This window comes from Paramormyrops kingsleyae, chromosome 24 (assembly GCF_048594095.1).
Source record: "Paramormyrops kingsleyae isolate MSU_618 chromosome 24, PKINGS_0.4, whole genome shotgun sequence".
Classification (NCBI taxonomy): Eukaryota; Metazoa; Chordata; class Actinopteri; order Osteoglossiformes; family Mormyridae; genus Paramormyrops; species Paramormyrops kingsleyae.
Window position 1 is genome coordinate 800,763 of NC_132820.1, and position 17,136 is coordinate 817,898.

The 17,136-nt window shown below is 50.4% G+C and overlaps 1 protein-coding gene across 7 annotated transcripts in view; it reads right to left on the reverse strand.

The window, feature by feature from the left end:
- Positions 1-3,085: 3,085 nt before the first annotated feature.
- peli3 (pellino E3 ubiquitin protein ligase family member 3) overlaps positions 3,086-17,136 on the reverse strand; it is a 37,414-nt gene continuing 23,363 nt past the window's right edge. For 3 of the 7 annotated variants that reach the window (XM_023843438.2, XM_023843441.2, XM_072706499.1), the window contains exons 2-7: positions 7,801-8,001; positions 7,283-7,412; positions 7,069-7,170; positions 6,686-6,889; positions 5,072-5,260; positions 3,086-3,895 (exon numbers count right to left, since the gene is read on the reverse strand). In XM_023843438.2, coding sequence (XP_023699206.1) covers positions 3,308-3,895; positions 5,072-5,260; positions 6,686-6,889; positions 7,069-7,170; positions 7,283-7,412; positions 7,801-8,001 — 1,414 coding nt within the window. In that variant the 3' untranslated portion in view covers positions 3,086-3,307. Of the gene's footprint in view, positions 3,896-5,071; positions 5,261-6,685; positions 6,890-7,068; positions 7,171-7,282; positions 7,413-7,800; positions 8,002-8,744; positions 8,993-15,756; positions 15,814-17,136 lie in introns of those variants that run through there. The other 4 variants (XM_023843440.1, XM_023843442.1, XM_023843439.2 and 1 more) reach the window with 4 other exon arrangements.

The following is a 17,136-nucleotide window of genomic DNA, read 5'->3' on the forward strand; positions in this document are numbered from 1 at the left end:
TTTATCCAGCAGATGCTTTGATCCAAAGTGACACAATTGGAAAAAGCAGGTCAGACAGTCCCTGCAGCAACTGGGGTTAAGGGCCTCGCTCAGGGGATCGACAGTAATCAAGCTGCGGGGAAATGCACGGTTGGACTCTTTGTCCTTGATCAGTAGGTTGTCGGTTCAAGTCCTTTGGCTTTCAGACTGATGTCACTGTTGTGCCCCTGAATGAGGCCCTTAGGGACTTGCTCCAGGGACTGTCTGACCGTGCTCTCTCACATGCACACACTTTAGGGAAATGTAAAAGCTGTGTTACCTTTGGCAAGTCCATGCTAATGACGCAGAATCCTGTTTTACCTGATCTGCAGCGCAAGGACAATGTGAGAGTGAGTAATGTGTGGCAGGATGTGTGCAGGCCGGTTTTCTGGGCCCCTCCACCCGGCCTAGTGTAGTGACTGTTTGTGGTCAACAGGGGGTCCCCTAATCTTGGAGCCTCAGACAAATGCGTGATTTTGATTGGTGGTAAACACTGCCGCTGGATGTGAGCTTCTTCAGTTGGAAGCTTATCTCCCGACCGACGTGGTCCAGGCTGAAGGTCACATGTGAAGGTTACTTCCTCTGTGAGATACAGCATGTTTCCTTACGGTGAATGAACACCATGGCAGTGGCAAAGGTTTGAAATGTCCTTTGGTTCGGAGAATGCCGGAAGTAGAGCTGCGCGACACTCCACAGCCCCTGAAAAAATAGGTAGCGGGCATCTCTGTTCACTTTTGCTGCTTTGAGAGGCTGTTTTCTCACAAAGGTTGGTTTCCACACCTGTGAGTTGAAAGTTGGGACCATTTCAAACTCATCACCCGTGATGCGCTTTTCAGTTTGTAGATGTTTGGCTGGATAATGGAGTGTTTGTTAGGATGTGAAGTGTTTATTCTTTGAGGCTAGATGTAAATAATAAGGGATATGGAGGGAGGGGCATTCACAGGCCACACCCCCCCAAATGCCACCCACCAAACACGTCTTTTTATTTTGTTTCTTAATAAAGGTGTTCATTCTATTCATATAAACTTGGTCTCTCCCATAGGCGTGGCTTCGGATTGTCTGCTTACCCAATGGCCCCCCCACTCGATCGTGACCCCCCCCATCAGAGTCGTGCTGGTGCCGACACACAGCCCCCAGATCTGTTGTACGGCAAAGCCACAGGGTCCTTGTTTGCCTGCCCAGTCATTCCTGCTGACTCACTCCCACTTCCCGCCCTCTGACACTGAACGCCACACGCTCACTGCTGCATTTCCGCGCGTCTCACCACCTGTGAACCTTTCTGCTCAGTCATCCAGCTTCGGCACATTATTCCTAGTGCTTCCTAGTGCATTTGCCTTTGGAAAATCATGAAATTCATTGAAATGTAGAACTTTCCACTTGAAGCATCACTGCAGAGTGTAGTCCATACAAAAACTGCTGCTTTTAAACTAGGATGGTCATGTGTTTCCTAACGTTGAGGATCAAGGAGCATCTTACTTGGACGCCAGTAGGGTGGAGGGTGGCAGGGTGGTGCGGTGGATCACGCCATCAGCCCCTCGCGCACTGGGACCAGGGTTCAAGCCCCGACCATGATCCAACATGCGTTTGTTTCCTGACGTTTAGGAACATTTATACATGCCACACCCCCCCAAACGTTTGACGGATCTAAGGAACATTTATACATGGACGCCGGTAGGGTGGAGCGGTGGATCACACCATCGCCCCTCGCGCACTGGGACCAGGGTTCAAGCCCCGACCATGATCCAACATGCGTTTGTTTCCTGACGTTTAGGAACATTTATACATGCCACACCCCCCCAAACGTTTGACGGATCTAAGGAACATTTATACATGGACGCCGGTAGGGTGGAGGGAGGCAGGGTGGTGCGGTGGATCACACCATCGCCCCTCGCGCACTGGGACCAGGGTTCAAGCCCCGACCATGATCCAACATGCGTTTGTTTCCTGACGTTTGAAGGATCTAAGGAACATTTATACATGGACGCCGGTAGGGTGGAGGGTGGCAGGGTGGTGCGGTGGATCACACCATCAGCCCCTCGCGCACTGGGACCAGGGTTCAAGCCCCGACCATGATCCAACATGCGTTTGTTTTCTGACGTTTAGGAACATTTATACATGCCACACCCCCCCAAACGTTTGACGGATCTAAGGAACATTTATACATGGACGCCGGTAGGGTGGAGGGAGGCAGGGTGGTGCGGTGGATCACACCATCGCCCCTCGCGCACTGGGACCAGGGTTCAAGCCCCGACCATGATCCAACATGCGTTTGTTTCCTGACGTTTGAAGGATCTAAGGAACATTTATACATGGACGCCGGTAGGGTGGAGGGAGGCAGGGTGGTGCGGTGGATCACACCATCGCCCCTCGCGCACTGGGACCAGGGTTCAATCCCCGACCATGATCCAACATGCGTTTGTTTCCTGACGTTTGAAGGATCTAAGGAACATTTATACATGGACGCCGGTAGCGTGGAGGGAGGCAGGGTGGTGCGGTGGATCACACCATCGCCCCTCGCGCACTGGGACCAGGGTTCAAGGCCCGACCATGTCCCAAAGGGGAAAAACACTTTTTAGCCCTCAGACATGCTGAAGCACAGACACCAGCACTGTGTAGCCATTAATGGGATACAGGACTTCTGTGATCTACGCAAACACAACCCCTGGCTGTTTGTTAACAGTGAGGTCAGCTGTAATATCATACCCACACCATGATGGGTGTCATATCACATCACACCACACATGGACACCATCCAAGAGAAACAAAGTCCCCACAACTGCCTCCTATAGACTGCTCACTGCATTATTTCACTGCATTTCTGCATGTCTGTCCTGCTTATATTTGCATGTGCGCCTAGACACCTTACCAGTGATCTGCCATGACCTGTCACTGTTCTCAGGTCTGGCGGGCTGCATCTCTTGATCGTCATTTATCCGCAGTGTCAGACGACTCAGACAGGGTCTTGCTCAGGCCCCCCCAGTTTGAGGCTGCTGGCTGAATGGATGATACCATCTACATCACATTAGCACTACGACGACTGATTAAAATAATCTGAGGCATCTGAAAGTGTTTTGCAGGTAAAATAAAGTTTTAATAACTTCAATGCTGTATTTAATATTTCCTAGTGATGATATTGATCTCCTTCGGTTTAAATGACATCCACGTGCACAGAAGAATGCAGCAGTCTCCTTGTTTTGTTTTTCCCTTTTATTTAACACCCCCCAGTGACCCCCCTCCTCCCCTTTCCCTTCCATTCTTCCCATTCCTCCTGGCCTCCCCCCCACCCCGCTCAGTCGAGGGGGCCCTGGAAGATGAGTTTGCAGTGGCCCTGCTCGCCAGTGAGCCAGGTGCCACAGAAGGGGCAGGCGGTGTGGAAGGCGTGGGTGCCGTGGGGCAATGGGATCTGGCTCCAGCCCCGCACTGTCTTTTCCGAGCACACGTGGCCGCAGGGGCAGAAGGCGTGCGTGGGGGGGCCCGCGTCCAGGTACAGGCCGCCCTCGCAGCCCAGCCACAGCGGCACGTAGGGCCCCACACGCCGGCACATGGGACACTCCCGCTCCCCGGAGGCCGCCAGCGAGCCGCCCCCCGCCTTCTCCTTGCGAAAGCCCCAGTTGTGGTAGCCGTGCACGTGGCCGCAGTTGACGTAGACCCAGGGCTGCTTCTTGTCGACGATCTCGCGCTGGGCCAGGCTGGGGAAGGCCAGCGTGTTGAAGCCCACGGGGCACTGGGGGCGCGCCGCGTTGAGCTCCTGCCGCAGTGATTCTAGCTGCTTCAGGTTGGGGGTGCGGCTGAGCCCCACGGGGGTGCGCCACAGCAGGGTGGCCCCACACAGGTCTATCAGAGAGCCATCCTGCAGGGTGTTCGACTCGTTCTCCACCTGCAGGGAAGGGGCGTCGGTGACAGGGATGAACTGCACTCTGTGACTCTGAGTGTGTTTTTTTGCCCTGCGGCGAACCAGCATCCCATCCAAGGTGTCACGCGTTCCCTGTGCCCTAAGCTGCCTGGGATGGGCAGCACTGTCGCTTCACCCCCCAGGGTTGTGGGTTCGAATGCCAGCTATTCTCTGTTTATGTCAAGTCCACGTTCTCCTAATGTCGTGTCTGTTTGCAGTCCGCATGTTCCCCCGTGTTGTGTGGGTTCAAATCCCACGCCCACTCTGTGTGTGCAGCCTGCAGGTTCTCCTTGTGTCACTGGGTTTGATTCCCACCCCTGCTGTGTGCATGTGCAGTCCGCCTGGCCCCCCCGAGTCGTGGGGGTTTCTTCTCCGTCAGTTGTTCCCTCTGTGGTGCCTGGGATAGGCTCCAAAACCCCCCATGACCCTATACTGTATAAACAGTAATGAACCGATGCATTTTCATATATTCATATTGGCCATATGAGTGGCGTTAAAAACAGCTGCAGTCACTCTAGTCGCCACCAGAGGTCTCCACCTGCCAGAGTGCTATAATCAGCTGGCCTCAAAACTGCAATGTTAAATCAAAGTCACGTTTTGCGATCGATATCGCTCCAGCACTATTCCCATTTCGGATGGCGCTGGGAAGCCACCAGCTGCCATTCGCTCCGGACTGATCGATTCTCAGCCTCCGGCTGAATGAAGCTGCGTTGATTGAATGTGCTTTGGCTGGGGGCTAGGGGCTAGGGGCAGGCCCGTCGATAAACGGAGGGAGGCAGCCGGCTCTGGCTTTCCGCCTCTTCCAGCCGTCGTGCCCCCCCCGCGTTACCGGGAATTTGGAAATAACGGTTGTGTAGAATCCAGGTGCGAGGCGGTGCCCCCCCACCCCCACCGAAAGTGAGCCACCCCTGGGGCGGGCTGGTGAATGCACAGGCTACTCCCGGCTACAGCTTAAGGCCCCTGCAAATATCAGGACCCCGGATAAGTTAGTCGGCCCCTGGCCACCTCCGTCTGCGTCTGTCTGAATGTGAAAGATGCTTTCGAGAGGCGTCATCTAAGCTAACAGAAAACATCTGTGCGGGATTATTTGTGTCCCTCATCGCTGTGATTAATGTGAACGTGGGAGGCTCTGCGGCGACACCCCCCCGGCCCGGTCCTCACCAGCTTTCCTCTCTGCTGGGCCGATCGCGTTTCCCTCAGGGCGAACACGTTCCCGCAGACTGAGATCTCCCTCCACACGCCCGGCGCCGGCTCGCTGACGAACTCCCCGGCCGGATGCATCACCAGCACCCCGTTGGTGGTCAGGCCGTCCATCAAGCCGTCGGAAGTCCTCCATTTGGCCGCCCTCTCCTGAAGACCCGCCCCCGGGGGGACGTCCGAGGAGCACGATTGGATGAGAGTGCTAGGCAGACCCACCTCTTTATGTTCAGACACTCTGCCCTCCCCAGGCCTACATGCACCCCCACCCCCCAATGAATGAAAACACAGGAACACTTGCTTCAGTGTGGCTCCAGAGAACATCCCCGTTTCATTCATGGCCAGGGAGAAGGTCAGCCATGGACCTTTTTACACTCTCTCTACATGGGCTTGTGGAGCTTCTACAAAAAGCTCATTTTTCACTAGAGAAGAAGCCCCCCCCCCCGATTCACGGAGACTGCAGCCCCTGCCAGGGACATTCTGTGTGGGAAGCTTCATGCTGTCTCACAGCAGTCGCTCGGCAAACGGACTCTCTTACGCTTTTATTTATATCTCCTGCCTCTCCAGTGTTACACGGCGACGGCATCGTGCCCCCGGCCGCTCACACTGTGGCGTGACCTGGGCCGGCTGCTGCCCGGCCGCGTTGGCAGGGCGTGCCATAACCGGCTCGGTGTTACTGAGCCGCCGGCCACGTTCGGCAGGGCGCGACATAACCGGCTCGGCGTTACTGAGCCATTGGCCGCTCTCAGCATCGCATCACAGCCATGCGTCTGACTTACGGGGGTGCCGGAGAGGCCGTGCCTGGCCTCCACACCCCCCACAGCAGCTTCTCAGCGTAAGACACGACCTGAGCTTCACGTTCAGGGCTTTGCATGTGCAGTTCATGCTGCTCGCACCCGGCGAGCCGGTGAGGCGGCTGTTTCAGCTACAGCATCACTCAGTGAAATGAATTCAGTCTCTACAATAATATACACTCTGTTCTCTCTTATTGTTAGCTTTGGAAATTATAGTTGAATTGTTATGAAGGATTATCCCATAACTCTACCTAGACTTCCTTATTTACTGACAAAAATGCTTCCTGGAGTCGATTTGGCCAGGCATTCCTATAGAAGGCAGCCCTTAGCCAACATGTTATAACATGCTATGGATTATAAACCTTTACATCCAAAATTGCCAGGTGTGGAATCTCTGCTGTAGCTGCACGCGGCTGCGTCTCCCCTGTGCTCCCCCCCCCCCCCCCGGAGGCCGTGGGTCACTCCTACAGCTCACTGGACCAAGACTTTTGGTTTCAGGAGATTCCCTCCCCCTACACCCATGCAGCACAGCAGATAACGTCGCCCATCGTGGCTGGACAGGAACATTTTTGATCTACCTCTAGCTCAGCTGGGCCTGGCTGTTCCCCCGATACACCATCGGCTTGAGTCGGAGGCCCGGCAAATGACCAGAAAAACGCCTTTACTAATTAGTGCTGATTAGCTGGGTACTCGCAGGCAGTGCCAAGGCCTGCCCGTAGAGACAGGAGGGCTGGGGCGCTGGCGAGGACCCCGGCACTGCCTGCTGACTCCGCCCACCACTCACCCCCAGGAAGATGTTCTTGGAGGAGTCGAAGCCGGCGGCGTAGATGCGAGTGGTGTAGGGGGGGCTGCGCTCGCACATGATGCGGCAGGCGTAGCGGGAGATGGTGCTCTGAGCCGACTGCCCACCCTCCCCCGCGGCCCCCTGGCTGCCGGCCGACGTGTCAGTCACCACGAAGTCGATCATGCTTTCCGTGGAGCGTCCGATCTGGGGCCAGAACACAAGGTCAGCGATGGGTGACCGGCGAGCACGGCTCCTCCTACTTAAACCTTGAAGAGCTTTGCCCCCAATATCAGTCCCACATCCTGAGCATCCCGCTTCGATATAAACCTCAGTGCTTTCAAAGCTTTAAGCGGTGAAATACGATGATGTCATGGGAAACTCACCTGAAACATGTCTGTGTTGCTGTCATGTGTGTACTCCACGATCACAGAGTGACTCCTGGACAGCGTGTAGGAGATACTGTGCTGGCTTTTGTTGCTTAGAGCCTGCGTGGGGCAAACACAGGAGAGACCGGCATGAGTTTGGGAAACTCAAGGTTCACTGCCGCTCACCCCGGCATCAGCTGGGTTACCGATTCGACAGAAGCAAGCCCCTCACCTTAGACACCAAGGGGGTGGAGATGTTGTGTATGATATCTGGCTTGACCCCGTTGGCTTTGGGTCTCTTATAAAGAGGCAGACGGCTTCTCCTGCGGCCTTTGTCACCATTAGCTAAGGACCCGTTGTACCTACAGGGCAGACACACCCATCATCGCTGTGTCCATCCAACAAACTACCTGTCTACTGACATCCACATCAGCAAAATGTGCCACGGTGCTCAGGTCGCTTAATTGCTTAAAAGCTGAATATATTGCACACTAGGCTATTTCCTGTTTCTGTGTTTTTGTCAGTGTCCAAGTACATACAGAGAAAAGGCGAGAGCTTAAGGCAACTGACATCAGCTAACAAAAGAAAATACTGGCTGCTAATGTGCTTACAGCATCACTCTGGATCACCTACGTCACTCCAAATGGGTCCTTTATTTACACGGACAGTCTGCTGTTCTGCAGGAATCCCAGAGCACAAGTCCCCCACGTTCACTCTCCTCTGCTGGCCCATCCAGGTGGAGGTACCTACCCCAGCACGATGAGCTCCCCGTACTTCACCTGCTCCTTGTCCGTCTGGTAGATGTCGTCGTGGGGCTGGGAGCCGGAGCCCAGGGTGGGGGAAGGCTGGCTCTTGTTGCAGGACGGACGGAGCTCCAGCGAGGGGGGGGGGCACAGGGCCTCTGAGCTGCCCTCCAGTACCATTCCCACTGGCCACAACACAGACACGCAGCTGGAAGGGAGACCCAAGGCCAACACCAGTCAGAACGCACCAATCAAAATGCAGAACACAAATACTATTCCCCAGTTATGATTTGCTGGTAAAATCATTAAGACCAATTACGTATTTCTCTAAACGAATGATGCTTTAGGAAAATAGCTGTAGTATGAATTCACATTTGTAATTACCATCCATATTTATTTATTCTCTGCACTGTAACACCATGTTCTCACATGTACATTGTCTGCAAATCTGTGTCTGTCCGGCACTTCACATAAATATTGGTGGAGCAAGACAAAAAGTACCCTAAGTGTTAACAGATTAATTCATTTGGAAACAAAAATTCAGAAAATAAATTATCCTAAAGCTACATCTGACTAATGGGCTTCATCTATAAACGAGAACATTAAGATCAAAAATGAAACTTTCATAAACCGTGATTGTAGACTGCACAGTCTGTACATCAAATCCTTCGCGCGTGAAATATACATCACCAGCATTAGAAATATATGTAAAGTATGAATGTGATCTCATTTGCATAACTGATTTTTAAAAGAAATGTTACAATGTTAACCCAGTGATTTATTTGCAGATCATCACTGAGTTGCTTTGTAAATGAACATTTCATGCGTCTTAGAGGTACTCAAAAGCACTGCTCAATGCCACAATGTGAAACAGTAATAATCATTTTAACCACTGTCAACCTCTACACTGCATCTAAAGGAAGCCAGGGATTGAGGCTAGGTAAGCTGTACCAAAGGCACAGAGCTCCATCCTCCATAACTGCCTATCTGATGCAGGGCTGTGGTGGAACCTGAAGACCAAGCCAGGATGCCAATCTTATGCTCACGCACGACAGAGGGAGGTTTAGAGCCACCGATAGACCTGAGGGAGGACAGAGGAGTATGGGCTGAAAACCATGCAAGGACATGTAAGCTGCAGGGAATCTGAACCCGCAAGCCTGGAGGTGTGAGTGCCGGCGAATGAGCCGCTGGAGGTGCGAGTGCCGGCGAATGAGCCGCTGGAGGTGTGAGTGCCGGCGAATGAGCCGCTGGAGGTGCGAGTGCCGGCGAATGAGCCGCTGGAGGCGCAAGTCCCGGCGAATGAGCCGCTGGAGGCGCGAGTGCCGGCGAATGAGCCACTGGAGTGCCGGCGAATGAGCCGCTGGAGGCGCGAGTGCTGGCGAATGAGCCGCTGGAGGTGTGAGTGCCGGCGAATGAGCCTCTGTGGCAGCCCTCTGGGAAGTCAAAGAAGCTGCTTCTTTGGACAGGAGCTCAGACACTGGACAGTCACAAGCACTGGAGAGACATGTGAAAATGCATTAGCACTTTATAGTGGCCCCAGTTGGGGTGGGACCCATGGTGGTGGTTGCCAGGGAACGTCTGGCTCACAGCTTCCTTAACATCTACATTTGTTTACTTTTGTCCTTTTTTAATTTTGCAGCTGCTTACATCCAAAGTGATGTCCACTTCCTGGAGCATTTGGGGATTAAAGGCCTTGCTCAGAGGCCCAAAACAGAAATCTCTCTCTGCCGGACCTGGGATATGAACAAACGACCTTCTGATCATAACCACCATATCCTAACCTGCTGAAGCACACACTGCTCCCATAGCCACATCATAACCTGTTACCCTGGGATATGAACAAACGACCTTCTGGTCACAACCACCATATCCTAACCTGCTGAAGCACACACTGCTCCCATAGCCACATCATAACCTCAGTTACCCTGGGATACGAACCAATAACCTTCTGATCACAACCACCATATCCTAACCTGCTAAAGCACACACTGCTCTCATAGCCACATCATAACCTCAGTTACCCTGGAATATTATTTTTCCAGTTTTTTCACTCAAGTCTTTCTGTTGTGTGGATTGGAATGAGCCCCGCCACCCACCCTTAGGGTACGATGAGTGTGAATTTGCTGCATCTGTCAACAGTTACAGCGACAGCTGAGTCCAAGTCACATGGGACGTGGCGGAGAATGTGGGAAAAGAATAATAATAGTAAAAATTATACGATAGATAGGATGCAAATATATTTGCCATTTGTGCAAATAAACATGTATATCCCATCCATCTCTTCTATGAGACATACATGAAAGCAAAGGGTGGTCTCAGAGCTCAGGGTCAGCCATCTATCTGGAGTCCCTGAATCAGTTTTCAGGGTTAAGGGCCTCTCTCAAGGAGTCAACAGTGATATGATCACTTTTCTGGCCGCAGGACTCAAACAGACGACCTTCCGATCACGGACATGGAGTTCTACCCCACAGAGCCACACACCGGCAAACACGGTTTATTGTCCACAAACAAAACTGAAATTCAAACACAAGTGATCGACTGTGGACAAATTTTATTGATGCTAAAATGATTCATCATTTTCTTTGTCCGGAAATAACAGGTTATTTGCAACAAACTTCCCTCTCATCCTTGAATCAAGACCAGCAAATGACCACTTTTGCATGTGCGGCAAGTATTTTTTTTATTTAGCATGACTTCAAAGTATTTTTTTCACCTCCATTTATTTAATCTGCACTTTAATCCATAAACCACAGACACAAAGCATCCTACATATGCTCTTTGTGCAGCAGACCCTGGCTGGTAATTCCATGATGTAGGAGTTACTAATCAGTCTCCAGCGTCTGAGTTTAAAGGCGCGATTTGTGCAGTTCTTTTAAATGTGCTTATTTTGTTCTGCAACAATGTAATGAATGTCTGGCAGAGAATAAACAGGGCTCATTTCTTTGTGTGTGTGTGTGTGTGGGGTGGGGCAGCTAATGAGGAGAGAAGGTGAAAGGAGGGAAGGGGGGAGGAAAAAGAACAAAGGAAGGTAGAGGGTGGGGCTTGAAAAAATATACAAAGTGAGAATATAAGCGTGAAGGGGACAAAGAGAGGGGTGGCAGGGGCGGTCTGTCTGAGTATGAAGGGTGTGTGTGTGCGTGGTGGGATGGTGTGCGAGTGCGGCACAGGGTGATGGATGGCCCGCTCTCCGCGAGGCACTTTCTAATCAACCCACTGGCACAAATCTGCGTGGGCCGGAGTAGGGGGTGCGGGGCCCCGGGTGCGCGGCCGGTAACATAAAGGCGGAGGGAGCACACGGCAAGGTGGCATGCGGCACGCAGAGGGCGGAGAGCGCCATGCAACCGTGCTTTGATAAATCCGCTGCTTCCTAATTATCCCTCATATCCCGTCTTGTGACTTCCCAGCGCAGGGACAGCGACAGATGCGGAGAAAAATAGACAGAGAGCACGGTGAAAAATGTGCGACGCCCGAAATATACGCTCGCGCACACAAACGACGGCAGACTGAGGAATGGATTGTCAGGAAGATTTGTAAGAGCGCTCCCACTCTGCCTGCCCCAAACAGTCTGAATCAGTCACCCTCTGGGGCACCTTTAAGAAGCAGCATCTGGCGAGATGCAAAGGAGACACAACAAGGCGCAGCGGTGGTTTGCTCACTGGATCTGTGCGAAAAATTACAAGTACACAATTAATAATATACCCAATTTCCCCACAGCAACTGTTTAATGGGAACAATAGTTAAATACGACGTCATCATCGGCTGCACCAGGGCCTCCCCATAGCATGGGGAGACTGTGGGAGACACCCTTAAAGCAGAGCCATCTTTAAGGCGGTGCACCAGGGCCTCCCCATAGCATGGGGAGACTGTGGGAGACACCCTTAAAGCAGAGCCATCTTTAAGGCGGTGCACCAGGGTCTTCCCATAGCATGGGGAGACTGTGGGAGACACCCTTAAAGCAGAGCCATCTTTAAGGCGGTGCACCAGGGCCTCCTCATAGCATGGGGAGACTGTGGGAGACACCCTTAAAGCAGAGCCATCTTTAAGGCGGTGCACCAGGGTCTTCCCATAGCATGGGGAGACTGTGGGAGACACCCTTAAAGCAGAGCCATCTTTAAGGCGGTGCACCAGGGCCTCCCCATAGCATGGGGAGACTGTGGGAGACACCCTTAAAGCAGAGCCAGCTTTAAGGCGGTGCACCAGGGTCTTCCCATAGCATGGGGAGACTGTGGGAGACACCCTTAAAGCAGAGCCATCTTTAAGGCGGTGCACCAGGGCCTCCCCATAGCATGGGGAGACTGTGGGAGACACCCTTAAAGCAGAGCCATCTTTAAGGCGGTGCACCAGGGCCTCCCCATAGCATGGGGAGACTGTGGGAGACACCCTTAAAGCAGAGCCATCTTTAAGGCGGTGCACCAGGGTCTTCCCAAAAGGGAAACTAGCCTACATAATGAAATGAAATTAAGCTAAATAAGTGAATACATTTTTTTCATTGATTGTATGCAGCTACATTCCATCTGAGTACGTTATTTTAGTTAAGCAAAGAGCTCTAACGGTACGTATATTTGTCGTGTAGTTGGCTACAGCATTTTCGGTTTGGTATGTACAATAAAAGGAATTTATACATTTACTGACATGCACAGAATTCACAAGTAGGTGCTGCAGACAGAAAACATGCTAATCGTGGCTGTGAGCTGCTTACGGCTCATGCTGGTTACAGTTGGTCGTACTCAGCAGTTTAGGAATTCAAATTTATTTGTATAGCGAGGTTTCACAACACTACATTGGCCGAAAGCGCTTTACATTGTCCCTGCCCAAAGCTCCCAGTGAGCAAGCCAGAGGCGACAGTGACAAGGAAAAACTCCATGAAAGGAAGAAACCTTGGGAGGAACCAGACTCAAAGGAGGAGCCCAACCTCCAGGGACCGGCAACATTTTGGACTGTCGGTCGGGGCAAAGCAGAAACAGCCTCTGTCTGCCAGTGGCATTTAAGGTGCTTTTCCAGGAAATTCTGACCAGGCTGATCAGTAACTGAACAGAGATGTTCAGCCATACTCTGTAGCCGAGAACACGTGATTCACAGACAGTCCCCCGGTTACCATCCCTAAGCCTGTCTTTAACTCAAATTTGTAGGTCAGTCTGAAAATAATATGGTTCTTAATAATAATACAGTAATAGTAAAAGTACCTACATACAGAGCTGAACCTCGAGCCGACGAATCTGCCGAATCCGCCTGACAAAGCGGAGCCTGTATTCATTATTACCAACCACTGTATTTAACCTGAATTTTTAATATAACAGGCTTTATAGCAGTCCGCCCTTCAGCTGGACATCTTAACCTGTGGACTGCCTCTAGTTCAATATGATTCTTATATCATAGTTTTGTTTATTTTACATAATTGTCTTGTGCAATGTGCAAATAAGCGTGTCTCAGGTTTTGTTATTCGGACCTGTCCACTGCCACACTGCAACTGTTCCCAGTGTCTTTGTAGATACAATAATAATTTAAAAACAAATTCTGTTTTCCCCGCTGAACTAAAACTGCACCAGATCATGAGTTTTATGCACCGCAAAGCCGTACTCAATACCAGACATGGGACTAAGTCATATATACACAGGCCACAACCACCTAGTTTGGAGGGACGCTCCAAGCCTTGATTCTTAGAATGGAGCAGGTCAAGTCAAGTCATGGTCATTTCTTAAGTAATTTCACCATCAGTTAACTATAAATGTAATAGTGATTAATTTAAAAAGTAGTCAATTTGTATGTTAATATTTGCATCTCCCCAAGTAAAGAGTTTGTGTAGTAAACAATTCAAATAAGTAGAGATAAAACAGGGGTATCGTTTTTATTTTTAAATAGGCATATCTGCCAAGGCACTTTAACAGTGTGCAGTAATTCACATCTACAGATTCTAATGAAAATACAGAAGTCTAAATGTTTTAAATCGTTGTCACACACACTGTATTAGCCAAAGAGTGTCTGACAGAACTGTAACTTAGCTGTAGTTGAGGATTAAACCATAATTCCTCTTCATATCTGTAAAAGTAACACTTAACTTATGCATTTACAGTCCCCACAGAACAGCTGAGTAACCTGCAAGCATCACAATTACAACTCCTCATTGCCAGGCAAAAAATAGACACAACGGTGAAAAATACGTTTCACATGATTTTATAAGACAAAATAAACGCATGTCTTCCACAATGTTAATGCATCAACAATCAGACAATTAATAAGCAGAAAATTTAAAGGGAAACTATGTATGAACACATGAATAAGCAGTAATTCTGTGATGGCACAAGGCTATAAACAAGCTCTGCAGACTTTAGCCTAGTGAACCTAACCCTATAGCTTTAAGGTAGTCTGAGCTACTGTAAATATAAGTGAACAAAGTCCATTTAGCCCAGACTACCTTAAATCCAACAAGTTATCCAGCTAAGCAAGAAATGCTGCTTTGTAGAACACCCCCAGGTCCTTTTGATTGAAAAAGTAGTTTACAAATCCTGTCCTAGCTCTAAGTGTTCTTCCTGACATGGATTAGGTGCTATCCCTACTGTCAGTGTTAGAAAATCTTTAGAAAATGCAACATCACTAATATTATGCGAGCAAGAGCACTGGGACATTTAACGTAAGTACACAAGCTGCAAATGTGCACGTGTCATTAGTTATTGACAGTATACCAACCTGTCTTTATGGGTCTTGAAATGTCAAATGAGATGCAAAGTTGTCATGAATGTCACATTTTTGCACAAGTTTCACGGACTGCTTTTTTAACTTCATCTGCACAATAACTTGTATAAGCAAAGTTATTCATTCCTGGGATCAATGCCCCTATGGCTAATTCAGCTAGGCCGCCGAACTGCGTTCACCAGCAAATGACTCCTGTTGCCTGTCATGTGGGCGTGTTACGGGAACAGGGGCAGAGCTACAGAATTTTGTATGAGGTGGAAGGAAGATTTTAATGGGCGCAACGCGCAAAAATTCTTTCAGATTTGCAGGTTTATATGTACGAGGTTCGTATGATGTAAATACAATCCGTCATTACAAAGGTAAGTCCAGCCGTAATGCAACAATCAGCAGTGTACTGTTTGCATATTTTGCAAACGTCACCCCAAACTGCAAGAACTACGCACACAAAGTGAAATGTGATCTGACAAAAAACGTTTAGACATCTAAAGTCTTTACACGCACAGATAGAAACTCTCTATACTGCAGTCAGTCATCATCACTAAAAGACGGCGATCAGCACCGCTAATCAGCAACGCCCAGCCCCGCTGGTAAATTTTAAGACAGCTGTTAAACGGATTATTTGTACCGTCTGGCCTCCGTATCCGTGGTTTTAACTAACAGCGGATCGAAAACATTCGGGGGAAAAAATCCAGAACGTTCCAACACTAAAAACTTAATTTGCTGCACAAATATCTTCTATATGTGATACGTTGGTTGCGCCTATACCGAACATATACAGACATTGTTTCTTGTCATTATTCGCTAATATATTCCCAGTATGACAGCTATTTACATAACATTTAAAGTGTATTACGTATTATGTAGAAATGATTTGAAGTATACGCGAGGGTGTCAGCAAGTCACATGCAAATACTACCCATCTTATCTAAGGGACACGGGCATCCGCGGATTTTGTCGTCTGAGGCGGGGCCTGGAACCAATCATCCGCGGATACCGAGGGACCACTATACTGTATATGTTTTTCACGCTTCGATGTTTTACTTTCGGTCAAAAAATAAGCTCCGCGTTCCTGCGTGTGAGGGAGGGGGTGCTGTACGACTCGGTATTATCGTGACGATATATATATTTTTTATTAAAACCGCATATTTTTTTAGATACGGCCCAGCTCTACCACAGAAATACAGAGAAACGACGTAATATATAAATTCGCACGTTACTAATTCATATAAACTACATTTACACACTTAAACCGTAACATGTCAACGTTACCTACCTCCCATGGCTCACTGGAGTCTGACGTTGTGGGAGGTGGCGCGAAAGTGGAACAAACCATTACTTACTGGAGGGATGGAAAGTGGAACAAACCATTATTTACTGGAGGGATGGCCTACAGGGTACTAGACTTGGGAGATTATATTAAATGTGCTTTAAGTCAAGAGAACTCTTATGAAACGTAATTATTAATTACATGTATGTTGAGTTTCACATGTATTAGTTACGGGAACGCCAAAAGAACCCTATGAAAAAGTTATACAGCAAAGTCCCGTTTCCCTCGCCCGGACTAGGGTCACCGGGGCCCCACCCTGGAGCCAGGCCTGGGGGAGGGGCCCGTTGGCGAGCGCCTGGTGGCCGGGCCTTGGCCCGTGGGGCCCGGCCGGGCACAGCCCGAAAGAGGCACGCGGGACTGTCCCCAGGTGGGCCCACCACCCGCAAGGGGAATGTCAGGGGTTCGGTGCATTGTGGATTGGGTAGCGGCCAAGGGAGGCCCTGGCGGTCCGATCCCCGGCTGACAAAACTGGCTTTCGGGACATGGAATGTCACCTCTCTGGTGGGGAAGGAGCCTGAGCTTGTGCGTGAGGTTGAGAGGTATCGACTAGATATAGTCGGGCTCACCTCAACACATAGCTTGGGTTCTGGAACCAATCTCCTGGAGAGGGGCTGGACGCTCTTTTACTCTGGAGTTGCGGCGGGTGAGCGACGCCGGGCTGGGGTAGGGCTATTGGTGGCCCCACAGCTCGGTGCATTAACATCGGAGTTTACCCCAGTGAACGAGAGGGCTGGTTCCCTGCGCCTTCGGGTCGGGGATAGGTCTCTGACTGTCATCTGCGCTTATGCGCCGAATGTCAGTTCGGAGTACCCGGCCTTCTTGGATTCCCTTAGCGGTATGCTATTTGGTGTACCGCGGGGGGATTCCATCGTTTTGCTGGGGGACTTCAACGCTCACGTGGGCAATGACAGTGTGACCTGGAAGGGGGTGATTGGGAGGAACGGCCTCCCTGATCTGAATCCGAGTGGTGTTCAGTTATTGGACTTCTGTGCAATGCATGGTTTGTCCATAACGAACACCATGTTCGAGCATAAGGGTGTCCATAAGTGGACATGGTACGAACATGCCCGGGGCTACAGGTCGATGATCGATTTTATAATCGTATCAACTGATCTGCGGCCCTCTGTCTTGGACACTCGGGTAAAGAGAGGGGCAGAGCTGTCAACTGATCACCACCTGGTGATGAGTTGGCTCAGGTGGCGGGGGAGGAAGCCGGTCAGACCTGGTAGGCCCAAGCGTATAGTGAGGGTCTGCTGGGAACGTCTGGCAGAGGCTCCTGTTTGCTGGAGCTTTAACTCGTGCCTCCGGCAGAATTCCGACTGCATG